Raw genomic sequence first — 24,810 nt, forward strand, 5'->3', positions numbered from 1 at the left:
TTTTCAACTAGGAGGCTTTTCCGCTACTGTGGTACAACACATATCTATATTATCAGTTGTTTCATCTTCCCTGATTATTGTGGTGATATTGTCAAACATTATTCTGTTCATAGTTGGCTTTGAAAATATTTTATGTTATCTTCTTATTAAATCTTTCCTTTTTCCATTTTTAAAAGGTTCTGCACATATTTTCACTTTAGGAAAAATCCATCCGCGTAATATCCCTTAAGTTGTTCTCCTTTGCATCACCATTTTCCCGTGAGGTCAAAAAGAGGAGAATCTCAATGGGGTTTTGTCATGGTCCATGGAAGAATGACCGCCCATGCTTATTGTCCATATAGGATAGTCTTCTGACTTTGCATGCGTACCTTTCCAAGCCCCCAAAATTCTGATATTATTGGCAGTTTATGACAATGTTTTTACCATGCTTTAAATAAAATCAATTTTTAATTAGAATATATCACATATGATACCAGTCCACCAGATACATATGTTGAGTAGATGCATGAGCTATTTGGAACAAAGCAACGTTGCAGACTTGATTATATTGACTCGAGGACAGCCATCATGGACACATTAGATTGATGGGTGCTGAAGGAAGACAGAATGTTATTAGAACAAATAGGCTAAAATATATATATACAAAGTGGTTAGCTTCAAGACTTCCAGTTTGTTTAGACAAGAATTAAGAATTCCAGTTGTCTAGGAGTTTGACTTATGTTTAAAATAATCACCAATTGTAGGACATTTAATCGTGTGCTGATGCTTGATTCTTAAGCTACTACGAAGCTCAAGCTGAATTTCTTCAGGAAGTTCTGTAAGAATTGACTCATCAATCTCCTCTGGTTTGTAATACCATTTTTGGTTATCAATTTGTTGAGTACTTGACACAGTTGATGAAGCATCTCCACTCTTTTTCCAAATATCCTCCAATTTTAACGAAACTACTTTCTTGTCTGGTTTTGTTTCAAGATGACGCATTTTCTTTATACCTTGTTTCTGTTCATGGTCCTGGATGAAAGTTTCACTTGAAAGTCTTTCAGCTTTATTGCCTGCATGATAAAGGCTGGCTGCTTCTTTCTTTCTTGATACAGTTTTAAAACAAGTTAGTGGATCCTTAGTTGGCTGGTATGAGCTGTTTGCATGCCCATCACAATTCTCATCAGAAGTTATTTGAAAATATTGAAACGGGACCAATTTCTCTTTTACTTGATTAAGAATTTCCCCTGGCTCTATATTATTCTTTGATCCCCCAGCTACTGAACGTGTATCCTCTGCTTCAGTAAAAGAACAACTACTAATGCAATCCTCATTTGTGTCAATCCCCATCTGAAAAATATCATTTGTGTCAATCCCCATCTGAAAAATATCATTTGTGTCAATCCCCATCTGACAAATATCAGGTTGTAGGCCTGCCCAAGAAACATTGGATTCAACTGTCAACCATGATTATATACTCAAGAAACTTATAAAAAAAACATTTTCTGATATTCTTCTTTAGAAAAAGCACTCTTAACAGGTAGTCATATAAGAAGATATTCTTGCTATTTGTGAACATAGTGAACAAAATATCAACAGCTCTTTGCTGCTCATGACTGACATGGTGTAAGAATAGCATTTTCAAGTGGTATTCAATGTTAAACTTCTTTGTATGAAATATCTAAAGCGGTAATACTAGCTATAAAACGCTGGTGAGTACAAATACTGAAATGCAGATTAAGTCTTTATGACAGAATAGAATACATTCAAAAGAATCATGATAAATGCTCTTTACCTGTTGTACTGTCTTCAGCGATTTCCTCCACATATTCTTCTCTCAAACTTTTTTTGTCCTGTGTTGTTTCATCATGATTAAGGTCTTTAGCAGATAGATGCAAGTCTGCAGAGGAATCAGAGATGGAAGTTGATCCTGGGAAAAAACGAGTTATTGGATTCACACCCTGCATAGCAATAAAGACATTTAAATGATGAATAATGAATGATAGCACCATATTTAGAAATGATAAAAGGAATTGATGTTAATTGATAAAATTGATAAGCAGCAGCATGCATGTATATATGTAGCTATGTTTCGAGGTGACAAATAAATTGAAGTTGACACTGAAATATAGCCAAGAAAGAATGGTCTGAAATAAATAGAAATAATTGCATGTGAGTGCTCCCAAAGATACTAAATCCATCATATGACCAACAATAAGCTACTATTTGGCACAGAAAGTAAAACTATATGACTAGCCATAAAAGGCATCAACTGTTAAAATTTGAGATTCACACTATGCCATAATGCATGAATGAAACAGGCTTCAAGGGCTTGTATTAATATATGAAGTTAATTTGAATTAGTAATTAACATTAATAAATGAATTGCCATTCTTTCTAAACTCAGCAATCCAATTAAGAACTGATCCATAAATAGGGTGGATATTCCATGCCATGCTTCACTAACACAGATCTTAACTATTTCAATATAGACCTATCATACTTGCTGTTTTGAAGTAAAAATATGCTTAAAAACAGTCCTAAAGCTTTAATTTGTAAATTGTTTAGTGTTTGTATCAAGCGTTAACAAGTCGATCTTTTGGTGCAAGGGTAAACCTTGGGCCAACAAGTGGTATCAGAGATCAGGTCACAAGTTTGAATCCCTTGGTCATACTAGGGGAGGGGGGAGCGTTGTTGGAAGGTTGGTGCCTTCCTCCCCTTGGTTGTTCAGCACCGCCCTCGAAAATACGCGACATGGCTTAACCACCTCTATCTCTGGTGTTTGTATCGAGCCTTAACAGGTCGATCTTTTGGCGCAACGGCAAACTTTGGGTCAACACTCTCTTCTTACAACTATCTTCTTTCTGGTTGTGATGGCTTACTGCCTACCAAAATGCCTTCATGGACATCCTATACACTATTCTTGATGCCCAAACACATACAACATTGCCACTATACCCCAATTGCACTTCAACGCATCAAAGACCACATGCCTGTAGCAAATTAGCAAAGTTACAACCACAAGCCACTGAAAGGAACCCCCAAGAAAATGTTTACAAGGAGAGATATAGAGACTCATGAGTTACCATAGTGACTAACAAGAAGCCCAAATGTTTCAAACACCGAAGAACTGCAGAAGAAATATCTGAACACCTCATCTAAAATACAGCCCCTGATATTTTATCTTACATATGATGGGTTCACAAGTTTGGCCAGGGTCAAACCCACTGGAAGTAACCATTTTTTACAATAATTAAGTCCCTAGGGCATGTAAATCACTAATTAGGCTTTTGAACCAGTAATTTCAGCTCCAATTACTCCAGGCACCCCTTCGTTTGTTTTTCCTTTGTATCAAGGAATCGCCTTGTGTCTAGTTTTATTAGGAAGCCATTGAGAAGTAACTTAATGGCATATTAACCCTCTTAACTAGTGTTGACTAATCCATTTTCAATCATATATCTCCAGTTAGGAGGCTTTTGATCACCAAAAGATCAAGAGCACAAAATATGGGGAAATTTCTTCCTCACCTTGTCCTTGAGACACCACCTCACCTTGCCTAGATTTTAAAACATTCATTCCAATCTACGTCTCTTGCACTCCCCATCTTGTAATTTATCTTTCACCTATAGCACGACATCCTTATCCAATTCTTCTTGCAAATCAGGCACAAAGTCTTAAATAGATGGCAACAAATGCTCATTTTCATCTAACATGGAAGGCTCAAAGAGACAAAAGTTCTCAACAATTAGTACTTAGCATACCTTCAAATATAACATGTCAATTTGAGCTTGAAAATATTCTTACCCACTTGCTCAACAATCTCAAATGGGCCATATTTGAATTGCTTTAGCTTCTCATCTTCTCCCTTGACTCTTTGATTGCTTGAGTACAACCAAACTTTGCCCCAACCTGGAACTTACTCTCAATACAATGTTTATCATGTCTTGCCATGTACTTAGCTTGACTCTTTCTCAGGCCCTCTTGGGCTTGGAGGTGTATTAGCCAATTTCTCTCCACGACTATTTCCTTGTAGACTTCAAAATCCACTTTATCTTCTTTCCTGTGTGGCTGTCCCACAATATAAAAAATAATTGGTAGTAAGTAACCAAAAGATGCTTCAAGAGGATATTTATTGATAGAAGAATGCAAATCACTAACATAGGAATGCTGGATATACACCAAATTTTCATCCCAAGTTTTGGGATGCTTCCTATTAAAGCCAAACAATAATAAAAAATACTTCAGCTGCCTGATTGTCTTAAAAGTCTTTTTCCAAGGAACAAGAATGCACATTTTGCTAAACTATTCCATAATGACAGATAAATATTTATGTCCTTTGGGGCATGACACTCCTAGAGATACTCTGCCATTGTCTAGTAGAAAACAGTAAATACAGATACATATACGTCTTCCTATTTTGGTTCTATAAGTTGATGAACTATGAATCACGAGGTCTCCATCCATTTAAATCATGAAAATTGCCCTTTATGATAGGTTTTTGATGGCTGACTTGGCCTTGCAATATTTTCTTCTAATTGAGATATATCAATCTACTTGTAAGATTAACATTGCATAGTCCAAGTATGTGCTTTATGATCTCATGAATTCACATAGTTGACTACAAGTCTACTTCAATTATGCTTCTTTTCGAAGTCAAACTTATAGCTCATTCCTTTTCACCTTCAGTTGATGGTACCTTGTACTGATAGCTCATTGGGAACCTCATTAATCTAACTCATACAAGGTCTAATATCTCATGTTTCTATGGGCTTGGTTCTTAATCAATGAAGAACCTCACGAGCTACATTGGAAGGCAACCAAGCAAATTCTTAATTACACATAGGGTACTTATAGTTTGGGATTCACTATATAGTTGGCATTGATATTGACTTGGTGGGATATACAAATTTAGATTGCAAAAGTGATTCTCAGAATCATAATTCCACGTCAAGTTACAACTTCTCACTTGGTTCAGCTACTATTTATTAATTGTTCAAGAAGCAGTCTACTATTACTCTATCTTCCACTAATATTGATTATTGAAGGGCTATTAATGTCACCACTAATGCCAAATGGCTTCAACATATTCTCATTGAGTTAAGTATCCAATTCAAACAGCCATCTATCATATCTTGTGACAACCAAAATGCCATAAAAAATTCATAAAAATTGGTCCACCATCAACAAACCAAAAACATAGATGCGCCTTGCACTACAATCAAGAGCTTATTCATGGGAAGGTAATTGATCTTTGATTCTACCGGACTTCCATGTAGACTGCTGAAACCTTCACCAAAATTTTCATAGAAAGCAAGTTTCTTCATTTAGGAGCTCTATATTGGATTTTAGAGCACAAATAAAATATTGTATTACATTCTCTTCTCAAACCACTCGATACAAATCATTTATATAGGAAGATGTCTTCCACAAATTTCTCCATGTAGTTTTACCCGACTCTAGAATTAGTGAGTTGTTTAAAACAACTCATAACCATTATAACAAAATTCACACTAATAATATATTTCCTAACATGGGGTTGACCCCACAATGCAACAGTAAGTTGCAAACAGTGTTAATACTGTGGTTTCAGGTTTGATTCTCACCCAGACACGCTTAGTTGTTGACGAAAGGACGGGATGGTGTGTACGAGGTCTGCCCTGGTTGACAATGGTGGTTGTGTCTTTGCCAGTTCCATGTAACGCGAGCAGAAGAAAAGGGCCAACAATGAAGGAGGTCAAAGGCTGGACAGTGAGGACAAAGCAAAGATGCCTCATAAGCAATCACGGTGGTGGTAGACTTGGCGTGATGATGGTGGGTGAGAATGATGCACAAAGAGTGGTGGACCGCAACAATGAACAAGGGAGGTGCAGATTCGAGGAAGAAGGAAAGATGAAAGATGGCAGGTGAAGGAAGGATAAAAGGAAGAGGAGTACAAAGATGGATGGGAGGAGAAGCTAGGGTGTCAAAGGAGAGGAAGCAGGAGAGTAGACAGAGTGGAGTGGAATGAAGGAGATGAGGTAACGAAGGAGAAGAGGCAGAAGACGAGACAAAGTGGAGGAGGTGACAAAGTGACTGAAGAAGCAAAGGAGGCAAGGAGGGAGGAGAAGATGGAGTGAAGGAGGAGTGAAGACAAGAGAGGAGACGGAGTGGAGGAGGTGATGGAGTGGACAGAAAGAGAGGAGGAGGCAAGGAGAAGAAGATGAAGTGTCAGAGGAGAGAAGACAGGGGAGGAGACAGAGTGAAGGAGGAGTTGGAGATAAAGGATGGTCAAGGAGGTGTAGATGTGAAAACAAGGAGAGGGAGAACCAAAGGAATCCGAGGGAAAAAGGAGATCAAAAGAGGAGTGAAAGCAAGATAAAAGAAAAAGAGGTGTTAATGCCTCGACTTGACCATGGGGATGGGGTCCCCCACTATGGCCTCACTGGTTCAAAGCTCCAGTCAAAAGCAATTACTGACCAAAAAATATATATATTTCCTAACATTCCCCCCTGAGTGTGAAAATTGTAAAAACTCACTTTTAATTGCAGTAAGCCTAATCCTTATGGCTCTTGATCTTGATTCAAGCGAAAGGCACCTCTCATCAACCTTTCATGGTTTTCACACAAGTTTACCACAAACCTAGACACAAACAAGACCACACTCATCTATTCAATTCATATGTTTTTCTGGATTACCACTAACCATTTCAAGATCCATACATAAGGAAATCATACACACAATCTTTTGTTTGTTACAATCTTTTACACTAGGAGGTTACATAAGGAAATCATACACACAAGAATAAAAATACCCATTGTTGTTGATCATGTCACTCGATCTCCAACAACATAGGGAATTGTCACTGCCACTAGAGATAGAATATTGCTTCTATATCCCCCATGATGTGACATTTCCAAGTATTAGAAAAATAAAAGCACACACCACAATAGATCTCAACATGCCACCAAAGCTAATAAGCGGCCTCGTCGTTGGTGATTGATGAGAGGACATTGTGTGTCCTCCTTCCTCCATTGACTCCTACCTCCAATTTTGAATTATTTAAAACACAAATTCTTCGTCACTAGGACAAGATAGCTCTTCATCACTGAAATATTCTTTCGAATCTATTTCTTCAACCAAGAAAGCACAATGATCTAGTTTATCATCTAGTAGATCTTGTGCCCTCTTCTTACAATTCAAAACTACATGTCCTATTTCATTACAATAGAAGCATTTAATTTTTCCTTTTTGAAGGAATATACTTGGATTTGTACTTGCCTTTTCTTGCTTTTTTATGTACGAATAAGACCTCTTCAAATTTTGAGTCTTCATTATGGTCAAGTAGAGTAGACATTACTCCTTCAAGACTAATGTTTACCTTACTTAATGTAAACACCATTCCAAACATATTCTTAGGCAAACTATTCAAAAGTATTGCTTTGGCATCATCTTTTACTTTCTCATTAATCCCAGCTAGTTGATTTAGGAGAGAGTGAAACTTACTTATATGATTAGCCATCGTTGTTCCTTTATCCATCTTCAATCTATACAATCTTTTGCTTCAATGTTGTCTTAGCAAATTCTGCTTTAGATTTGAAGAGCTTGTTTAATGACTCCCAATTTCCTTTACTAACTTTGTAAAATCCACATGGTGTAAGTATGCTTTTAATAAGCCGAGGTCAATAGTCCCCAAGGCTTTTTTATTTTTGCTAGTCCATTTGGCAAGTTCATTTGCATCAATTGGAGAGACTGAGTTAAGTTTAACATCCCAAAGATCTTTTTCGATCAAGTGTAACTGCATCTGTAATTGCCAAGTATGAAAGTCTCGCCCTTTGAATTTCTCAATGAAATTTAGTTTTTCCATGACTACCCCTTAATCAAAAGTAAATTAAAGGAATCAGGCTCCACCAATAATGCACCTTGATAATAACTCTTTTCACAAAAACAAACTTGTTGGAATCATTTGCCAATGCACCTAAAGCTCAAACTATCAACGCCTAATACAAACCCAACCCACGAGAGGCGGTTAAGCCATGTCACGAATCCCCAAGGAGGTGCTGATCAGCAAGTCAACAATCTCCCCCTCAACACCAACTGAGCCTTCAACACCCACTAAAGGGAGACTCGAACCCATGACCCAAGGCTATACCAATTGTTGGAATCATTTGCCATTGCGCCAAAAGCTCAAACTATCAATGCTTAATACAAACACCAAATTTAACCCGACCCACAGGAGGCAATTAAACCATGTCACAAGTCCCCAAGGAGGCGCTGACCACCAAGTCAACAAAACTTACTACTATTTATGAGCTCAACTCACATAGTGAAAAACTTAGACCAACTTAATAATAATAAAAACAAATATACTTCTGTTGAAGATTATAGCTGCGATAGAGATCTAAAGTTGCATATCTCCTTTCTTTCAATGTCTCCTATTTATTTTGTATGGCTACTTCTATTTGTCTCCGTCTTGGTGATTCCAATTACCTCTTTACCGCTTCTTTGGCATCCGTTTCTTTCAATTTTTGCCCTTTCCAATTGCTATGGTGGCTGTCGATGAATTCTTTATGGTGGCTGTCGGTGAGTCTTCTATGTGGATGTTGGTGGCTTATCTATCTTCTTCCATTACCGTTTTTCATGAGTTATTGCGGGAGTGTAACCGGTTCTTTGACAAGAATGTCTCTTGGCATTTCCGTGATAGCTTCTTGTATCGACGTCTCCTAAAAGATTATTCTATTGTTTTAATTTTGTATCGATGCTAGAATAGCTTTATTCAATCTATTTCTCATACTAGGTTTTGGGTGGTTTCAATTAATTTCTAACTCTATCAACTTAGCATCTTTTTAATTATCTATGGTGACAAGAAAGTCAATTTAGTATTCCTCCTTTCTAAATATTTGCAATTTTGTTGGAGTTCAATTCCATGTATGGTAGAAATGTTGCAGTTGGGAAATAAAATTTCCACTAGCATGGCATATGGCCAAGAAGCCTTCTCACATTCCTAAAAGCCCAAGATAGTTTTTCACACTGCAACCAGCTCTCCTATATAATTTCATAAGGTATGTTATTTCTCCATATTTTTACTTCATGAACATGCTAGATCAATTCATTGTTCATATTTAACACATTCAAGAATACTAAAGAGCATTCATCTTTAACACATTCATGAAGACTAAAGAGCATTTTATTTTCAAGTGTCATATATACTATGGGAGATAGCATCATGTATACAAAACTTAAGTGGCTGTTCATCATGTTTCTTCTCATATTTAGAGATAAAGGTGTTTGACCATTTCTCCTATATAGGTTATCACTCTAAAATGTCATGTTTTTGCATTGATTTACTTCGTTCTTTAAGCCTACATCAAGCATTGAAGACATAATTCAAAGTGAGATGGAAACATATCAATGTAATGTCATTCTTCTCTGTATTGCTTCTATTTCAACCCAATCTCAATCGAGGCAAAGTAGATATGCTTCACTTTAGTGTTAATGATCTTACCCTTGTCTATGGAACAAATCAATAAGTCAGATGTTCATTACTATCTCTTTCTCTGCCACCAAAGATTCACTTAGCATGGATGTTAGTAGACGCTCTAAAGGGAGTACTCGACATCCTCTAAGATTATCCAGCTTTGCCCCATAAAGTTTAAACCATACACATTCCCTATGATCATTTTGGATCTTCCATTGGCCATTTTGCTAATATACAAGACAATGCTGTTGGTTCTTTGACCCAAGCCTTGCCACCCCCATATAACATTGCTAGCCTCATGTAATGACATCTTACTTTTTTCTTTCTAAGTCACATGGCTCCTTGAGGGATCTAACTCTTACTGAAGCATTTATGCATAGCTTTTATGATTCAAGGTTTGAACATCTTAGATTTATCTATTGTTTTGTTTATGCTTCGATGATGCTTTGCATTCAGTTTGTTTCCATAATCTAGGGCATGCTTACCCTAGTTTTTCTTACTTTACATAATCAAAGATATATTTATCTTAGTGCATCTCTATTATAATTGATCGTGCTCTTTGATTCTCATTTACCTATTTTTAATCAATTGATGAGACTAGTATAATTTCTTATTACTTCTTTTGCTTTGAACATCTGCCATGGAAATGTCTACAACAATAGTTCTTTTACATTCTAATCCCCATGTATTTTGGTTTTCCACATTTCACCATTTAACATTATAGTTTGTAATGTGTTCAACTCAAGATACACTTCTACATTTAGAAGCAAGTGTAATATCAACAACCAAGACTTTATTGTAAGGTCAAGGAAGTGCAAACCTAAACCCTCATTAGGTGAGGGTATTCTGAGTGAATGATATACAGAAGATAATCGAAACAAGAAATATCATGCTTTACATAAATACAACTATTAGATTATAACATATTGTAACCGGAAATTAGTCAAGTTATACAACCAATCCTTCATTTGAAAAGGAAGAAAGCCTCGTATTAATCAAATTATTGAAGGCTTCCATGGGAATTGCCCACATTGGTCTTGCAAGTTACACACTTTCTTTAGTAATAGAGACCTTCTAACAAGTCGTTCACCAGTTAAAAAACAACCACTTACCCACATCCAGGCTATACAAAGAGAAAAAACTTTTATTAAGATTTGCAACTCCTAAAAGGTAAACCAATGACTACATTAGGAATCAACTATTTCCAACAATGCATATTAAATTCAAATAGTTGAAGCAAAGAATAAGAGGATTCCAATCAAAAAATTATGCATATCAATTATAAAATTTGGAATCGTCAGAATAATACAAAAACTTGTTTCAAATAACTTCAAATAAACAAACTTACTGATGGAGTGGCAAAAAAGTTAGAAGCTGTTACTGATAGTCCAACTATTGCCCAAGCATGACCATGTTGACTGTCTCGCTTCCCCCCTCCATATCCTCCACAATACTCCCGTAATCCGTGTTCAAAAAGCTGAAGAGCATCTTGTAATATTTTTTCCTTGCCATATCTTAACGGACAGGACTTGGATGGAAACTTTCTGTTGGAATTCATGCCATATTCCTGCAAAATTTATAGGAAATTCCTAATCAACATGAATTATTTCTAGACAGCTTCCTTTATAAGATCAAAACAAAACAATACATAACAATTTTATAAAGTGCACTATGTTATCCTAGGGTTGAACATAGGCAACAAACATGTTCAGAAGAGTTGCATTGTAGGCAAATGAGAAAACTAGATGCCAGTATGAAATGAAAAGATCCCTCTCATTCAATATAATTTCAAAAAGAACTAGCCATGAAATCGAGTTACAATCCAATATTTTTTTTTAAATTAAAAAATGAAATTATCCTTAGTTTGCATCATTCATGCTTCAAGTGAAGAACAAAATCCATTTTGTTTAGATGACAAAGTAAGATTACAGAAACTAATAGACAGATGCTTATTCCTAGTTTTTAAAGTTTTCATTGAAGTATTGTTACTTGTATAATAATAGTAGATGAATATTATATTTCAATTTATCTCATTCGAGAACAATAACTAAATCTAAAATTTAAAGTTAATGCCTTGAAACCATCTTTAGAGAGGAAAAAAAAATAATAATATAAATATTTTTCCATTAGTATGTCTCTGTACGTTCAACCTTTGCCATCAGTTTCCTTCTTGAAATTTCAAATGTGTTGTGGCAAATATATTTGCATATATACCATGTACCTATTCTTACAATGAGAGACCAGGCTCTTAGAAAACAAATTTTCAGCAACGCAATATGAATGTCATTCCTAAATTTTGGCAAGTAACTTAAGATTTCAAAAACATTACAGACTGTAAAACAACATTATCTCAAAACAACAAATAACTCAAAATCATAAATTCATTCACAGAAAAGCATAACATTTGTTGTAATAAATAGAAACTTGGAGACAAAACACTAGCTCACACGTCACCTTCTCAAACGTAAGTCCTATGAACACCCTTGGCCTAATATTTTATTTCCCAAAGACTAATGGGGTGGTGCAAAAGAGAAATATTTAATTATTTTACATAAAAAAAATTTTAAAAAAATTAAAGTTGTATTCATAAAAAAGGCAACTTATGTTCTACTATTTAAAAAATGTTGTTTTGAAAGAAGAATTAAAAGTTATGCTAGGAAAGCGATCTAAAGAGTAATGTATTTTACAAAAACTCTTCAGAGTCACTTTTTAAAAAGAAATTTTGGAGACAAAAACTTTTTGACAAATAATGAATTCAAGAACAAAAAGCCTCCTATTCCTTTGAGTAATTCCATTCAAGGATTACCATTGAACTAAGTAGTTGCTGGAAGTTTTCTACTTTTTTGTTATTTTGATTGTATTGGATTTCCAGGTAATAATACAATTTGGTGCGAATTTCCAAAAAAATTCATGTGTGTGTCGATTTTCCAGACTATTCTATTTATAAAATGTTGAAAGCTAACGTTCAATAGGCAGACCTTACCTCTTCATGTCTTATTTCCTATGTTTTGTTGTCTGTGCCACACCAAGGCCAACCACAAATATTATTTATTGATTATAATAATTTGGTATGTAGCACCTCATGGCAATCAAAATTAGGAGCTAAAACAATATTAAAGGGGTTGTAATTTCTTTCTTTGAAGGCTGCAATCCGTTGTTTTGGAAGTTGTTCACAAAAAAAAATATATTTATTACCTGCAGTTGTCACACTGCCCTAACTCAATCTTTGCTTGTCCGGGAAAGATATTTGTGGTAAGAACCCTTTGGTCTATGAAATCATGTTGGTGTGAAGAGGATTATTCCCTAAGTAGTTCCACTGTTGGGTCATGTTGGTGTACATTTTATCATATACCGAACGTTAGAATAAAATACCCAAGGATACTCTATCCTCTCTTGAAAAACCACCACTTATGCTAAGGTTGCAAGAAGACTATATGGCAATTCCAAAGTTTCTTTGGTCAGGTCTTGACGTGTGGATAAGCTCAATGGGCGTTGTGATATGCTAGTAATACACAAAGGGACTTACACTTGGCTCGTTCAATTCACAATGGAGGTTTATCGTTTGTGGGTTTTGGATTGTGGACTTCAAGAAAACTGAAAAGGAGATGTGGTTTAGAAATTCTAATCTATTCCTAAGAATTTAGGAGATGGTAAAGACTAGGTGAAACTAATACCAACACTTTGTTTTGCCACACTTAGGACAACTACGCAAAGCATGTGCAATCTTCTAAGGTTGTGCTCAAGATTTTCATACTTACGAATAACACCAACAATTGAACAATATTACTCAAAGTAGAAGTTAAGCATCCAAATCAAAAGCTCAGGCTAACTTTACATATCGAATGAAAATCATCCATCCAACAAAAGTATGAGCAAAAAGTTTCACCAATCTAAACTATCAAATCCTTCATTCTTCTAACATACATGAAATAAAATCTAAAATATGATGAGGGATAAGAACCATGCCAACTCCAAAATAAAAGAGGTAATCACCATCAATTCGAACAATGCATTACTTATTACTTTGGCAATTGTATGCAACAATTGCTTATCTCAACATGTTTTGCAACATGCTCCCATGATTTACAAATGAGGGGTGAGTTCAATTTATAAGCTCCTTAATTACAATTAATTGGCCAGGATTGATTTCTAATCAACGGTCGAGATTAAAACAACCTAACCCTAATTAGGGTTTCCCAAAATAGATCAAATATCCGTCGGATGAGAGACAAGTGGCACAAGATGCTATCTTTTAGGATTGCACCCCCTTCTTCTGCTGAGAGGTAGTGTGTTCAATGAACTTGGACATGTTGACTTGAATTCCCCAATTTGTGTCGAAAAATTTGTCTAAGTATGGAAATTTGTCTAGAATACTCTTCTTGCCGCCAATTTATGTTGCACGTGGGAGCTTGTCTTTGACTCTTCAAAAATGAAATCCTTCAAGAAATCTGGAATTTCTTTCCATACTTTCGCCAAGTCTGAAGACTTTTCTTTCTTGATGCCCGGAGACTCTTTCAGGTGCCTTGAATTTGGAGAAGAATTTGATTCATTTCCTCTTTATTTTCTTCTTTGTTCTTCTTCTTTCTTCCTGTTTCTTGTCCAACATTCAATCAAAATTTGATTCTTTTGGTTGTGCGAAATTCCACACTTAGCCATTTTTCATGTATCAAACCTTTATCCACTCGTTCGTTTGATTGACCCTTGATTTCATCTGCTTGTCAAATTTATTTTCCCGCTTGATTGCTGGTCTGATTTCATGTGAATTTGTCAAAATTAGTCTTTCCTTGTAGCGGTCCTACTTGATGGTCTTCTTGTCTAATGGATCAAATTTGAGGTCCCTGATCCGACATCTTCACATTTTCAGTCTTGATCGACTTGCTTGGACAAAGGCTTGGACAATTTTTAGTCTTGTCCTATGTCCTGACTATGAATGTGCCAATTTATTTTTCTCCCTCTTAGGTTGTCTTAAACTAGGAACTTGAATGTGTCTGACATATTAAGGTTTGTGTCTTGGAACATATTTGTGTCAATCTTTATGTCTTGGAATGTCCTCGAACTTGGAATATTCTTGGACAATCATCCTTCATTTTTTTATGGATCGGAAAAGTTCGGACAGTCACATGTCCTCTTGTCTTTGGCTCATTTCGGAATTATAATCAGACAATTTGTCTTGCTCTTTGTCATGTCATCTTGGCAGGCTTCGGAAGTATGATCGAACAAATTGTCTTCCAATCTATCAGGCCATCTTGTTCTTGGAAAGAAAAATTTCATGCTTTGGATTGTTTGGCATGCTCGAAGGCTTTCCTCTTGGCAGGGCAAAGTTCACATATCCTTAGACAATTTTTTATTTGCTCAAATTTTGTGCTTAGTTTTTCCTTTGGACAAAATCTTTGGACATGTCTTATTCCTCAACAAATTTTGGATGACTTTCTTCCTTGGATATGAAAGGGCAGACTTTCCACATCTTTGGACAGATTTTAGTTGATGCTTCACTTCAAACTTGGAAGGTTATCACATGTATATCGGATATAAACAATCTTCCTCTTCCAAGGAGGGTTTGGAAATGATTAAAACTTCCTTGCTGACTATGATAGCAACAGTTTAACAATGTGAATTTAGATTACCTTTTTTTTGACAGGGCAGAATTTTTTCTTCCTCGGGCAAGTCCACTTTCAATTTGTTGTCTTGGACAATCTTAGATGAATTCTATTTTTTGGTAGATTTGAAAGATTTCTGAGAAATCTACGTGCAGATTTGAATTCTTTTCCCAAGGTAGATTCAAGGATGATCAATGGTGAACTCAAAATTTTATCAGCAAACCTTGGTGATGGTGAACTTGAACCTTTTGAATGTCCCTTTCAAACCCTTGGACCTGCTTTATTCTTCCTTTTGGAGATGTTCAAGGTGGAATTTTCTCCTTCAAACTGTTATCAATGGCGAATTTAAGGAGAATATCGAACTTATTTTATCCAACCCTTGATTTTGCTTTATTTGTCATCCAAATTCTTCTGAAAATTTGATAATCTAATTGGATTTTGGAGCTTCTTCCTTTGAAGAATTTGAATATTTTTTCTTCAAACCCTTGAATTTATTTTACTTTTGCAAAGGTAATCTGATAATATGATCAGATTTTGGCATGAATCTAATAATCTTCATTCCTGAGAGCTATTCACTTTGATTTCCAAACCTATAGACATGGCAGATTTTGAAGTTGGATAATCTGATCATGCATTGAAGCTACTAGCTTCTCTCAACTTTGGCGAATTTTGACAAAGTTTTGATGCTTCCTTCTTTGCTATACAAACTTCTTCTTGGCAAACAAAGTATTAATGAATGGGCATCATGTCTTTATAGCTTCTTAGCGATTTCTAGAAGCTTTGTGTTTTATTCTATCTTCAAAAAATTGAAACCCTTTGCCTTCTTCTAGAAGGAAGCTTGGAAGATTCTCAAAAATTAGAAAGTTTTATTGTTTTATCCTTCCTCTAAGAAGTTGGAATTTATCCTTAGAAGCTTCCATAATGTTTTAGAAAGTTTTATGTGTTTTAAATCTCCTTCTAGAAATTCGAATTTGAGGAAGGCATGCCACAATATTTTTTATTTTATTTTTTTGGTGCCATTTTTATTTATTTATTACATTCTTATGTGACTTTAATTGCCAAGTCATCTTACTTGCCATTTTTAATTCTCTTGGAATGCCATATCATCTTTTATTGCCAAGTAGGAAATTTATATTTTTTTTATTCTATGCCATCTTCAAGTGGGCCCTACATTCTTTCTCAAGCTTTGGTGAATTTTGCACATCTTCCTTATGCCATGTTTTTAAAGTGGACTTAGAAAGAATTTCTAGCTTGGACATGAAGTGCACTTTAAAAATCGTCAGACATTTTTGGTGCATGAATAAGCTTAACCTTTGGCAGGAGTTAAGTAACCCTTGCCATGAGTTAGTTAACCCTCGGTAGGAGTTTAATATTTGTCGGACAATTTTTCTTGGACAATTTTTATATTGATCCCGCTCAAATTTCTTCCACATTTTAACTGATCGTCTGCCATTCTACCCTTAAACCTTGTTGAACTTGTCTGCCATTTTTATTTCTTCAACCTGGATGAAATTTTTGATGTGCCATTCCACTTGCCTTCTTTTGACTTAGTCAACAGTGTTCATGCCATGTTCATACCTTGCTGGTTCATCTGGACAAAAACCCTAATCTGGATTTCCATTTTGCTTTTTGCACTTGGAGACCTCATTTTTTAAATCTGAGAACATGGGTAGGAATAATTCAGCATGGGGATCAAAACCCTAATCTCAGAAAAAAGCAAATTTTTCAAATCCTTGCTTTTTACACTTCGAAGCAAAAAATTTCGAATCTGAAGACATGGGTAGGATCAGAATAACCTAAAGAACAAAACCCTAATCTCAGAAAAAAGCAAAATTTTCGAAGCCCTACTTTTTATATCTAGAGGCGAGATTTTCAAATTCCGACAAAATGGGCAGTAATAAAATAGCTAAAAGAACAAAACCCAGATATCAGTTTAAAAAAGCAGAAAAAAGCATAAATTTCTAAAAATAGCAGGTTGTCAGAAATGGCTCAAAGCAATTGCGATTTTTGTCCTTCAGACCTTCTGAACACTTTGGCAACATTCAAATTCAATTCTAAGCATAATTTCTTGATCTGGCTTGGGATGAATTCTCACAAACTCTAACTCTAAACTCTCATTGTAAAAAGATTGGTGATTAGCAGATGCGACACCAAAATAGAACCCTAAAAAGCAAAAAGAAAAGAGGGTCCCCATTTGCAATGGGGCGATGTGTGAAATAGGTCACAATTGGTCCTTTTTACACCTTATCACTTCAATTTACATAGGGCATTTTTAAGGTATTTTCACTTTATGTCTCATACCATAATTGTCATAATCTTATGTTATCCTATGTCTCACCTTGGTCAATAACCAAGGGTCTCTCATACATTGTAAATACATTCTATATGCATTTTTTGATAGCAATACAGTTTATTCTTGCCGTGTTGATCTTCTGAGCACTTTGTGCTTTTCATTAGGCCTCTAGATCTTGGGTAGCTATCTTCATAACCAAATCTTACATGGTATCAAACCTTGTTGAGTCTCTTAAGTGGCTATCTCTTGCATCTTTGAATGATCTAGAAAATCAAAAAGGTGTGATAAAAATGCCACATTCTAGGGAGATTTCTATTGTGGCTTTGTATTGCAAGTGCGTTTGGGAGATTGGTGGAACAAATCTATGCTCACCATTATATCTTGAGTGCTTGAGAAAGTCATATTTTCTTTTTGTTTCATGTCTAGTGGACATTGGACACTAGTCCTACAAGAGTATCAAATTGGGAGTTGGTTTGCAAATCTGAAAAGTAAACATACTTTTGGAGCGCCTTGGAACAAATCTAACCCTACCATCATGTTCAAGGGACTCAAGAACCTCAAGATTGACTATCAATTTTGCAATTTAAGAGCACTTTACCCCAAGCCATTAGAGAAATCTTTTACCACCTCAATTGTATGTTTATACAGCAGCAAAGAATATTCCCTACATCATGCATACACAAGCACACATCAACATCTAGTACGGTTTCATTTAAAATATTTATTTATTTATTTTCTAGAAATTAAAAAATAAAAAATAAAAAAAAATATGCAAGTTGCAAGCTGTAATATCCCCTGCTGTTGTATGACTGAAAGTGCAGGGAATATTAACAAACAATTGTCTGATAACCTGTTGTTCTAGTTTTCAGACTGAATAACTTGCATGTTATGCAGCTTTCCTTGGTTTTGCTAAATCTGATCTCTAATTGCTGACTTGGACCTCAAGGAATTTTGTCAAACAGTTGTCATGAAACCTCTACCTTGCTGTCTTTTGTTTTCAGATTGTTTTTGCTTACTTGGAATGGTTTCAAATTAAGTTTAAATGCTTGCAATTGATTAATAAAACTTCCAGGCCAAGAGCTAAAATGCAAATGCAATCCTTTTTGTCTTTTGAATGCACACATGACTTCTACAAATAAAATGTGCACCTATAGCCAATGGACATTTTAACAAACACTTCTCATGCATCCTCAGATAACCAATATGAAGCAATTAAGCATTTTGACAAACAAATGGCATGCAACCTTGTACTACCTTCTTTTTATGCTAAACCAAATACAAGTTGGAATGCACAACGCATATGATGATTTCAACTATCCAATATTCAATGCCAAGTCTCTTGGCTCACAATCAAAATGCCCTCACAAGTCTGATAAAATGTGCATCTATAGCAACAACTCACAGATCAATATGACAATGCAAATATACAATAAGGAACCTGATGTGCAAATCGATATGCTCTGTGACAATGCTGCAACCCTTGATGCTGATAAAACTTCACAATATTTGATGAAATTGTGCCCTTTATGTATGCGGCCCTTGCTGTATTATATCAGTCCGTAAAATTAATTAGTTGCAGCCTTGTAACTGTTAACGCATGATAGCTTCAGTAAGATATATGATTGAATGAGAGATAAAATGAAGTCTCTCATTCAATCATTTATCATATCGAAAATTATGATAAAACCCTCAAGCAATTAATTCCTCTTTAATAGCCATTCTACATTTGCATATAAACAACCTATTGATAACAATGCTATATATTTTGGTTATATTCATCGATCTATTAATCTTGTACTTAGATATATATATATATATCGATTAACATAAATAATATTGAATAAATGATTAATGAAAACACCGATTAAATATCGGGTTACATATAATATATCGGGCTGCATATATTATCGGGTTGTCTATGATATATCGGGTGGCAATATAACATCACCAATAGTTATCGGTGTGTTAGTCTACACCGATAGTTATCCGCTGTTAAGGCTAACACACCAATAACTATCAGCTGTTAGCATTAAGCCAACACCGATAGACATCGGTTGTAATACTACTCCCATCGATTGGCATTAACATGGAACATACATTTGTTTAGTATAAACAAAGAGCCACGATCAAGTAATGTCTTGATCGGTCATGACCGATCAAGGCATTGCTTGACTATGCCTCATTTGTTACATACTTATATTGAGTGGCATTCATGAGAAAGGACATAGAAAATATTAAATGCTCCTCTCACCTGCCACAAACAAGAAGATAGTCAGATATATACATTAAGGAAATATTAAAATTAGTCAATAGAATATAACTTGCATATTGAATGTAAATTGAACATCATTTACATGGTATCAGAGCTATAGTTAAATCGAACCTGAGGCTGTTCAATTTTACGTAAAATTCAAATCAAGTATATATTCAACATCACAATCCTATCAATGGCCAACGCTATCAGATTTGAAGACAGACTTGCAGGAGGAGACGACTTCTCCGCATGGAAATTCAGAATTCAAATGATTCTAAAAGATAACAAAGTTGAATCATTTGTAAAGAATGAAACTAAAGAACTTGAGACTGAACCTGATCAAGCAATTTGGAGAGAAGGAAATGATAAGGCTATCAAAATAATAGTTGATGGGGTAAGGAACAATATTATGCCCATTATAAAGAAACACGAAACAGCCTTCAACATGTTTAAAGCACTTGAAGACGCTTTTGAGATATCCAATGCCAGTAGATCCTTGGCTCTAAAAAGAGAGATAAATCATATAACCATGATAAAAGGAGAATCAGTCAATGCCTACTTCATGCGGATATCTACCTTAAGAGATGAACTAGCAACTCTTGGATATGAGATCCAAAGCAAAGAATTAACCCTCATTGCTTTAGATGGGTTGCCTAGTATCTAGGAAACGTTCTTCCAAGGCATTAGTGCAAGGGATAACTTTCCAAAATTCGATAGGCTAAAGGCTGACTGTCCCCAAGAGGAATCAAGGCAAAATAAGAAAGGAATCAAACAAAAGAATATAGATGAAGCCCTTCAAGTTCTAACTACGAACTCAGATAGAAAGGGCAAGAAGAAGCAATTCAATAAGAGAAAAGGTCGTCACAGCAAAAACTCTTTCAAGAAGGACCTCTCTCAAATTCAGTGTTACAGATGTGACAAATTTGGGCACTATGTTGCCAAATGTCCAGAAAGAGCTAAACAAGCCACATTTGCCAAAACAGGAAAATCGAAAAGGGAAGAGGACTCCGAGAAGTATGTACTCTATTCAGCACTCACAAATCAGGCATCAAACAAAGTGAACTCTTGGGTGATCGACAGTGGCTCATGCAAACACATCACAGGATTCAGAGAAGTACTAGACTCCATGAAAGAGGAGAATGATGAAGAGGTAACCATCGGAGATGACTCCACACCCTGTCAAAGGAGTTGGAAACTGCACCATCAAACTAAAGTCAGGTGTATCATTACAACTTAGAGGAGTGCTATATGTTCCAGGCATTAAGAGGAATCTTGTCTCAATATTAGCACTGGAGGACAATGGATACAGAGTGACCTTCATGGACAACAAAGTGTTGGCTTGGCCAAAGAATTCATCTATCAAGAAAGCCATTACAATTGGTCAAAGACAAGGCTACTTATATGAGCTCTGCATAGAGCCTAACTTAGCCCTAATTCATGAAACTACAGATGCCAATGAAATATGGCATAGAAGACTAGGCCACCTAAATTTTAGAGCTTTATCATCAATGGGAGACCTTGTCACAAGTCTACATAAGCTAAAGCAATATCATTCAGGGGCATGCACAGGATGTGCCCTAGGTAAAAATACTAAGGGTGTTGTTCATTCTAATGTATGTGGACCTATGTCTGTAAATTCATTGGGGGGATTTCTGTATTATGTTATATTTGTTGATGACTACTCTAGGAAAACCTGGATCTACTTTCTGAAATGTAAAGAATCAGAAGAGATCCTTAATAGATTTAAAGTATTCAAATCACTAACAGAGAACTACTCAGGAAACAAAATTAAAACCCTAAGAACTGATAATGGGGGGGAATACACATCAGAATTGTTTAAAGAGTTTTGTAAAAATTCAGGGATTGAGAGGGAGTTAACAATACCTTACAACCCTCAATAAAATGGGATAGCAAAAAGGAAAAATAGGACAATCATTGAAGCTGCCAAAGCTATGATTCTTGATCAGAATCTAAATATCAATCTTTGGGCAGAAGCAACTAGCACTGCAGTATATATTCAAAACAAATGTCCTTACTCTCATCTTGAAGACAAGACTCCTAAGGAAGTCTTTACTAAATCAAAACCAGATATAAGCCACCTTAGGATTTTTGGATGCCCTGTCTATATTCATGTACCTAAGGACAAAAGATTAAAATTAGAGCCCTCTGGAAAAAGGGGAATCTTTGTAGGATACAATGAAACCTCCAAAGCCTACAGGATATACATACCTGGTCAAAAGAATATTGAACTAAGTAGGGATGTGATATTTGAAGAAAACCTAGCCTTCAAAAGGGCCCAAAGCTCTCTAGATCCTGAAGTCTATATTCCCAACCCTAGCTTAGATAGAGATCCTACTCCTGAGCTTCAGAGGGAGAATCCTGAGGAAACTATGAGTGAAACTCTAAGTCCACCTAGAGAAAACCTCAAGAAAAGACTACTATGGGCCACCAAAACTGTAGAAGAAGCTCAGAAGTTTGCAGCTCCCTTAGGAACCTTCAGAGAAAGCAAAAGGCCTAATAAATTTACTAGCTATGTTGCCCTTATGAATGACCTTTCTAACGTTGAACCAAACAATGTATCAGATGCACTTGAACATCAAGTATGGAAGGATGCCATGTCTGAAGAGTATCAATCCATTATGAAAAATGATGTTTGGGAGATTGTTCCTAGGCCAACCAAGAAATCTGTGGTTTCATCTAAATGGTTATTCAAAATCAAACATGCTGCAGACGACAGCATTGAGAAACACAAGGCCAGATTTGTAGCCAAAGGCTTCTCTCAAAGGGAGGGAATAGACTATGAAGAAACCTTTGCACCTATTGCCAAGTATACATCAGTAAGAGTTGTATTAGCCATTGCAGCAGCAAAAGGATGGAAGGTACACCAAATGGATGTTAAGACAGCATTTCTAAATGGTGAGATCTCAGAAGAAGTCTACCTAGAGCAACCTGAAGGGTTTGAAATGTATGATGCAGAGTCTCATGTGTGCAGACTCGAGAAAGCTCTCTATGGGCTTAAACAGGCTCCCAGGGCCTAGTATGAAAGAATTGACACCTATCTCTCAAGACTAGGCTTCTCTAAAAATAATGCAGATCCTAACCTCTACTACAAAAGAAATAAAGGTGATATTGTAATGTTGATTTTCTATGTTGATGACTTATTAATCACAGGAAATGATCATCTTATAGATCAATGCAAAAATGATCTATCCAAAGAATTTGATATGAAGGACTTAGGACTCCTTCATTACTTCCTAGGATTGGAAGTATGGTAGAATTCTGACAACAATATACTAAACCAAGGAAAGTACACCTTGGATATTTTGAAGAGATTCAGAATGCTAAATTGTAGAGCCATGACCTCTCCTATGGAAACCAACTTACACAAACTTAAAGAAGCAGCAGCAGAGTCACAACCCATTGATCCTACTCAATACAAACAGATGATTGGGTCCTTGATGTACCTGGTAAATACAAGAACAGATATCTATTATGCAGTTAATGCTTAAGTCAGTTTATGTGTGAACCGAAGGAGATACACCTGGTTGCAGTGAAGCACATTATTAGGTACCTACAAGGTACTCTAAACCTTGGTCTCAAATACGAGAAGGTTAATATAGACCTACATGGATTTACAGATTCAGATTGGGCTGGAAGTGTGACAAACAGGAAAAGCACTTCAGGGTGTTGCTTCAGTCTAGGTTCAGCTATGATATCTTGGATCAGCAGGAAACAGTCTTCTGTAGCTCAAAGTTCCACCGAGGCAGAATACATTGCAACTTCTATGGCTGCCCAAGAGGCAGTATGGCTTAGGAAGTTGCTTGTGGGATTATTTGGAGAACCTATGAAACCCACTATTATACACTATGACAACCAGAGCTGCATAAATCTTTCAGTAAACCCAGTATTTCATGACAGATCCAAGCATATTGAGATTCCATACCACTATGTGCGAGATATGGTAGAAAGGAATGCAATCCAACTGGAATATGTTTGTACAGGAGATCAAACTGCAAACATTCTGACCAAACCCCTTTCCAGAGTAAAGGTTGATCACTTCAGAAAAGGCTTAGGTATGATAGAAAGGTAATTTGCTTTGTAATCTATCTTTGCATACCTATAAGATGTTTAATGTGTAAACCTCTTTGTCATGTTAGGACAATTTTTGGATTCTATCCCCTGGGTTCACATCTAAGAGGTGACAATCTCTCAAAATAGTGAACACTTGTATGGGGACATTATAAGGTGACGATCTTGTAATGTCCAAACCAGTTATCATGTTGGATCTCTGGTGTATCGTGGATGTGCCATGATTGTGTTGTGATAAAACATTTGTATAAAGTGTTAGTGCACATATCACAACTTGGATAAGGTGAGAAATTAATCCTTCTCATATGATTATCCTTAAGTATTGCGTGTGTAGGCAATACTGATATCACATGCTTAGGTGATATTCTGTAAATCACAAGATTGGTGTGATGTACTTTAGTATCACGTGTTTAGGTGATACTTCATACCATATGACTAGGTGGTATGATTTCCCATGAATGTCTAAAATGATTACTATCAATTGAATTGTGATGCTTGAATATATTGTCTACATTCATCTTACCTAGCTAACAGGGAGTGTTAACGCATGATAGCTTCGGTAAGATAAATGATTGAATGAGAGATAAAATGAAGTCTCTCATTCAATCATTTATCATATCGAAAATTATGATAAAACCTTCAAGCAATTAATTCCTCTTTAATAGCCATTCTACATTTGCATATAAACAACCTATTGATAATCATGCTATATATTTTGGTTATATTCATCGATCTATTAATCTTGTATTTAGATATATATATCGATTAACATAAATAATAATGAAAACACCGATTAAATATCAGGTTACATATAATATATCGGGCTGCATATATTATCGGGTTGTATATGATATATTGGGTGGCAATATAACATCGCCGATAGTTATCAGTGTGTTAGTCTACACCGATAGTTATCGGCTGTTAAGGCTAACAGACCGATAACTATCGGCTGTTAGCATTAGGCCAACACCGATAGACATCGATTGTAATACTACTCCCACCGATTGGCATTAACGTGGAACACACATTTGTTTAGTATAAACAAAGAGCCACGATCAAGTAATGTCTTGATCAATCATGACCGATCAAGGCATTGCTTGACCGTGCCTCATTTGTTACATACTTATATTGAGTAGCATTCGTG

The 24,810-nt window shown here is 35.8% G+C and overlaps 1 protein-coding gene across 5 annotated transcripts in view; it reads right to left on the bottom strand.

The window, feature by feature from the left end:
• Positions 1 to 513: 513 nt before the first annotated feature.
• The window catches only part of LOC131078975 (DNA polymerase eta), an 88,726-nt gene continuing 64,429 nt past the window's right edge, over positions 514 to 24,810 (bottom strand). For 3 of the 5 annotated variants that reach the window (XM_058016836.2, XM_058016837.2, XM_058016838.2), the window contains 3 exons: positions 10,782 to 11,000; positions 1,775 to 1,940; positions 514 to 1,412 (listed from right to left, as the gene is read on the bottom strand). In XM_058016836.2, the coding sequence (XP_057872819.2) occupies positions 703 to 1,412; positions 1,775 to 1,940; positions 10,782 to 11,000 (1,095 nt within the window). In that variant the 3' untranslated portion in view covers positions 514 to 702. The remainder of the gene's footprint in view (positions 1,413 to 1,774; positions 1,941 to 10,781; positions 11,001 to 24,810) is intronic. The other 2 variants (XM_059209838.1, XM_059209837.1) reach the window with 2 other exon arrangements.

The sequence above is a fragment of the Cryptomeria japonica genome, chromosome 8 (assembly GCF_030272615.1).
Source record: "Cryptomeria japonica chromosome 8, Sugi_1.0, whole genome shotgun sequence".
Lineage (NCBI taxonomy): Eukaryota > Viridiplantae > Streptophyta > Pinopsida > Cupressales > Cupressaceae > Cryptomeria > Cryptomeria japonica.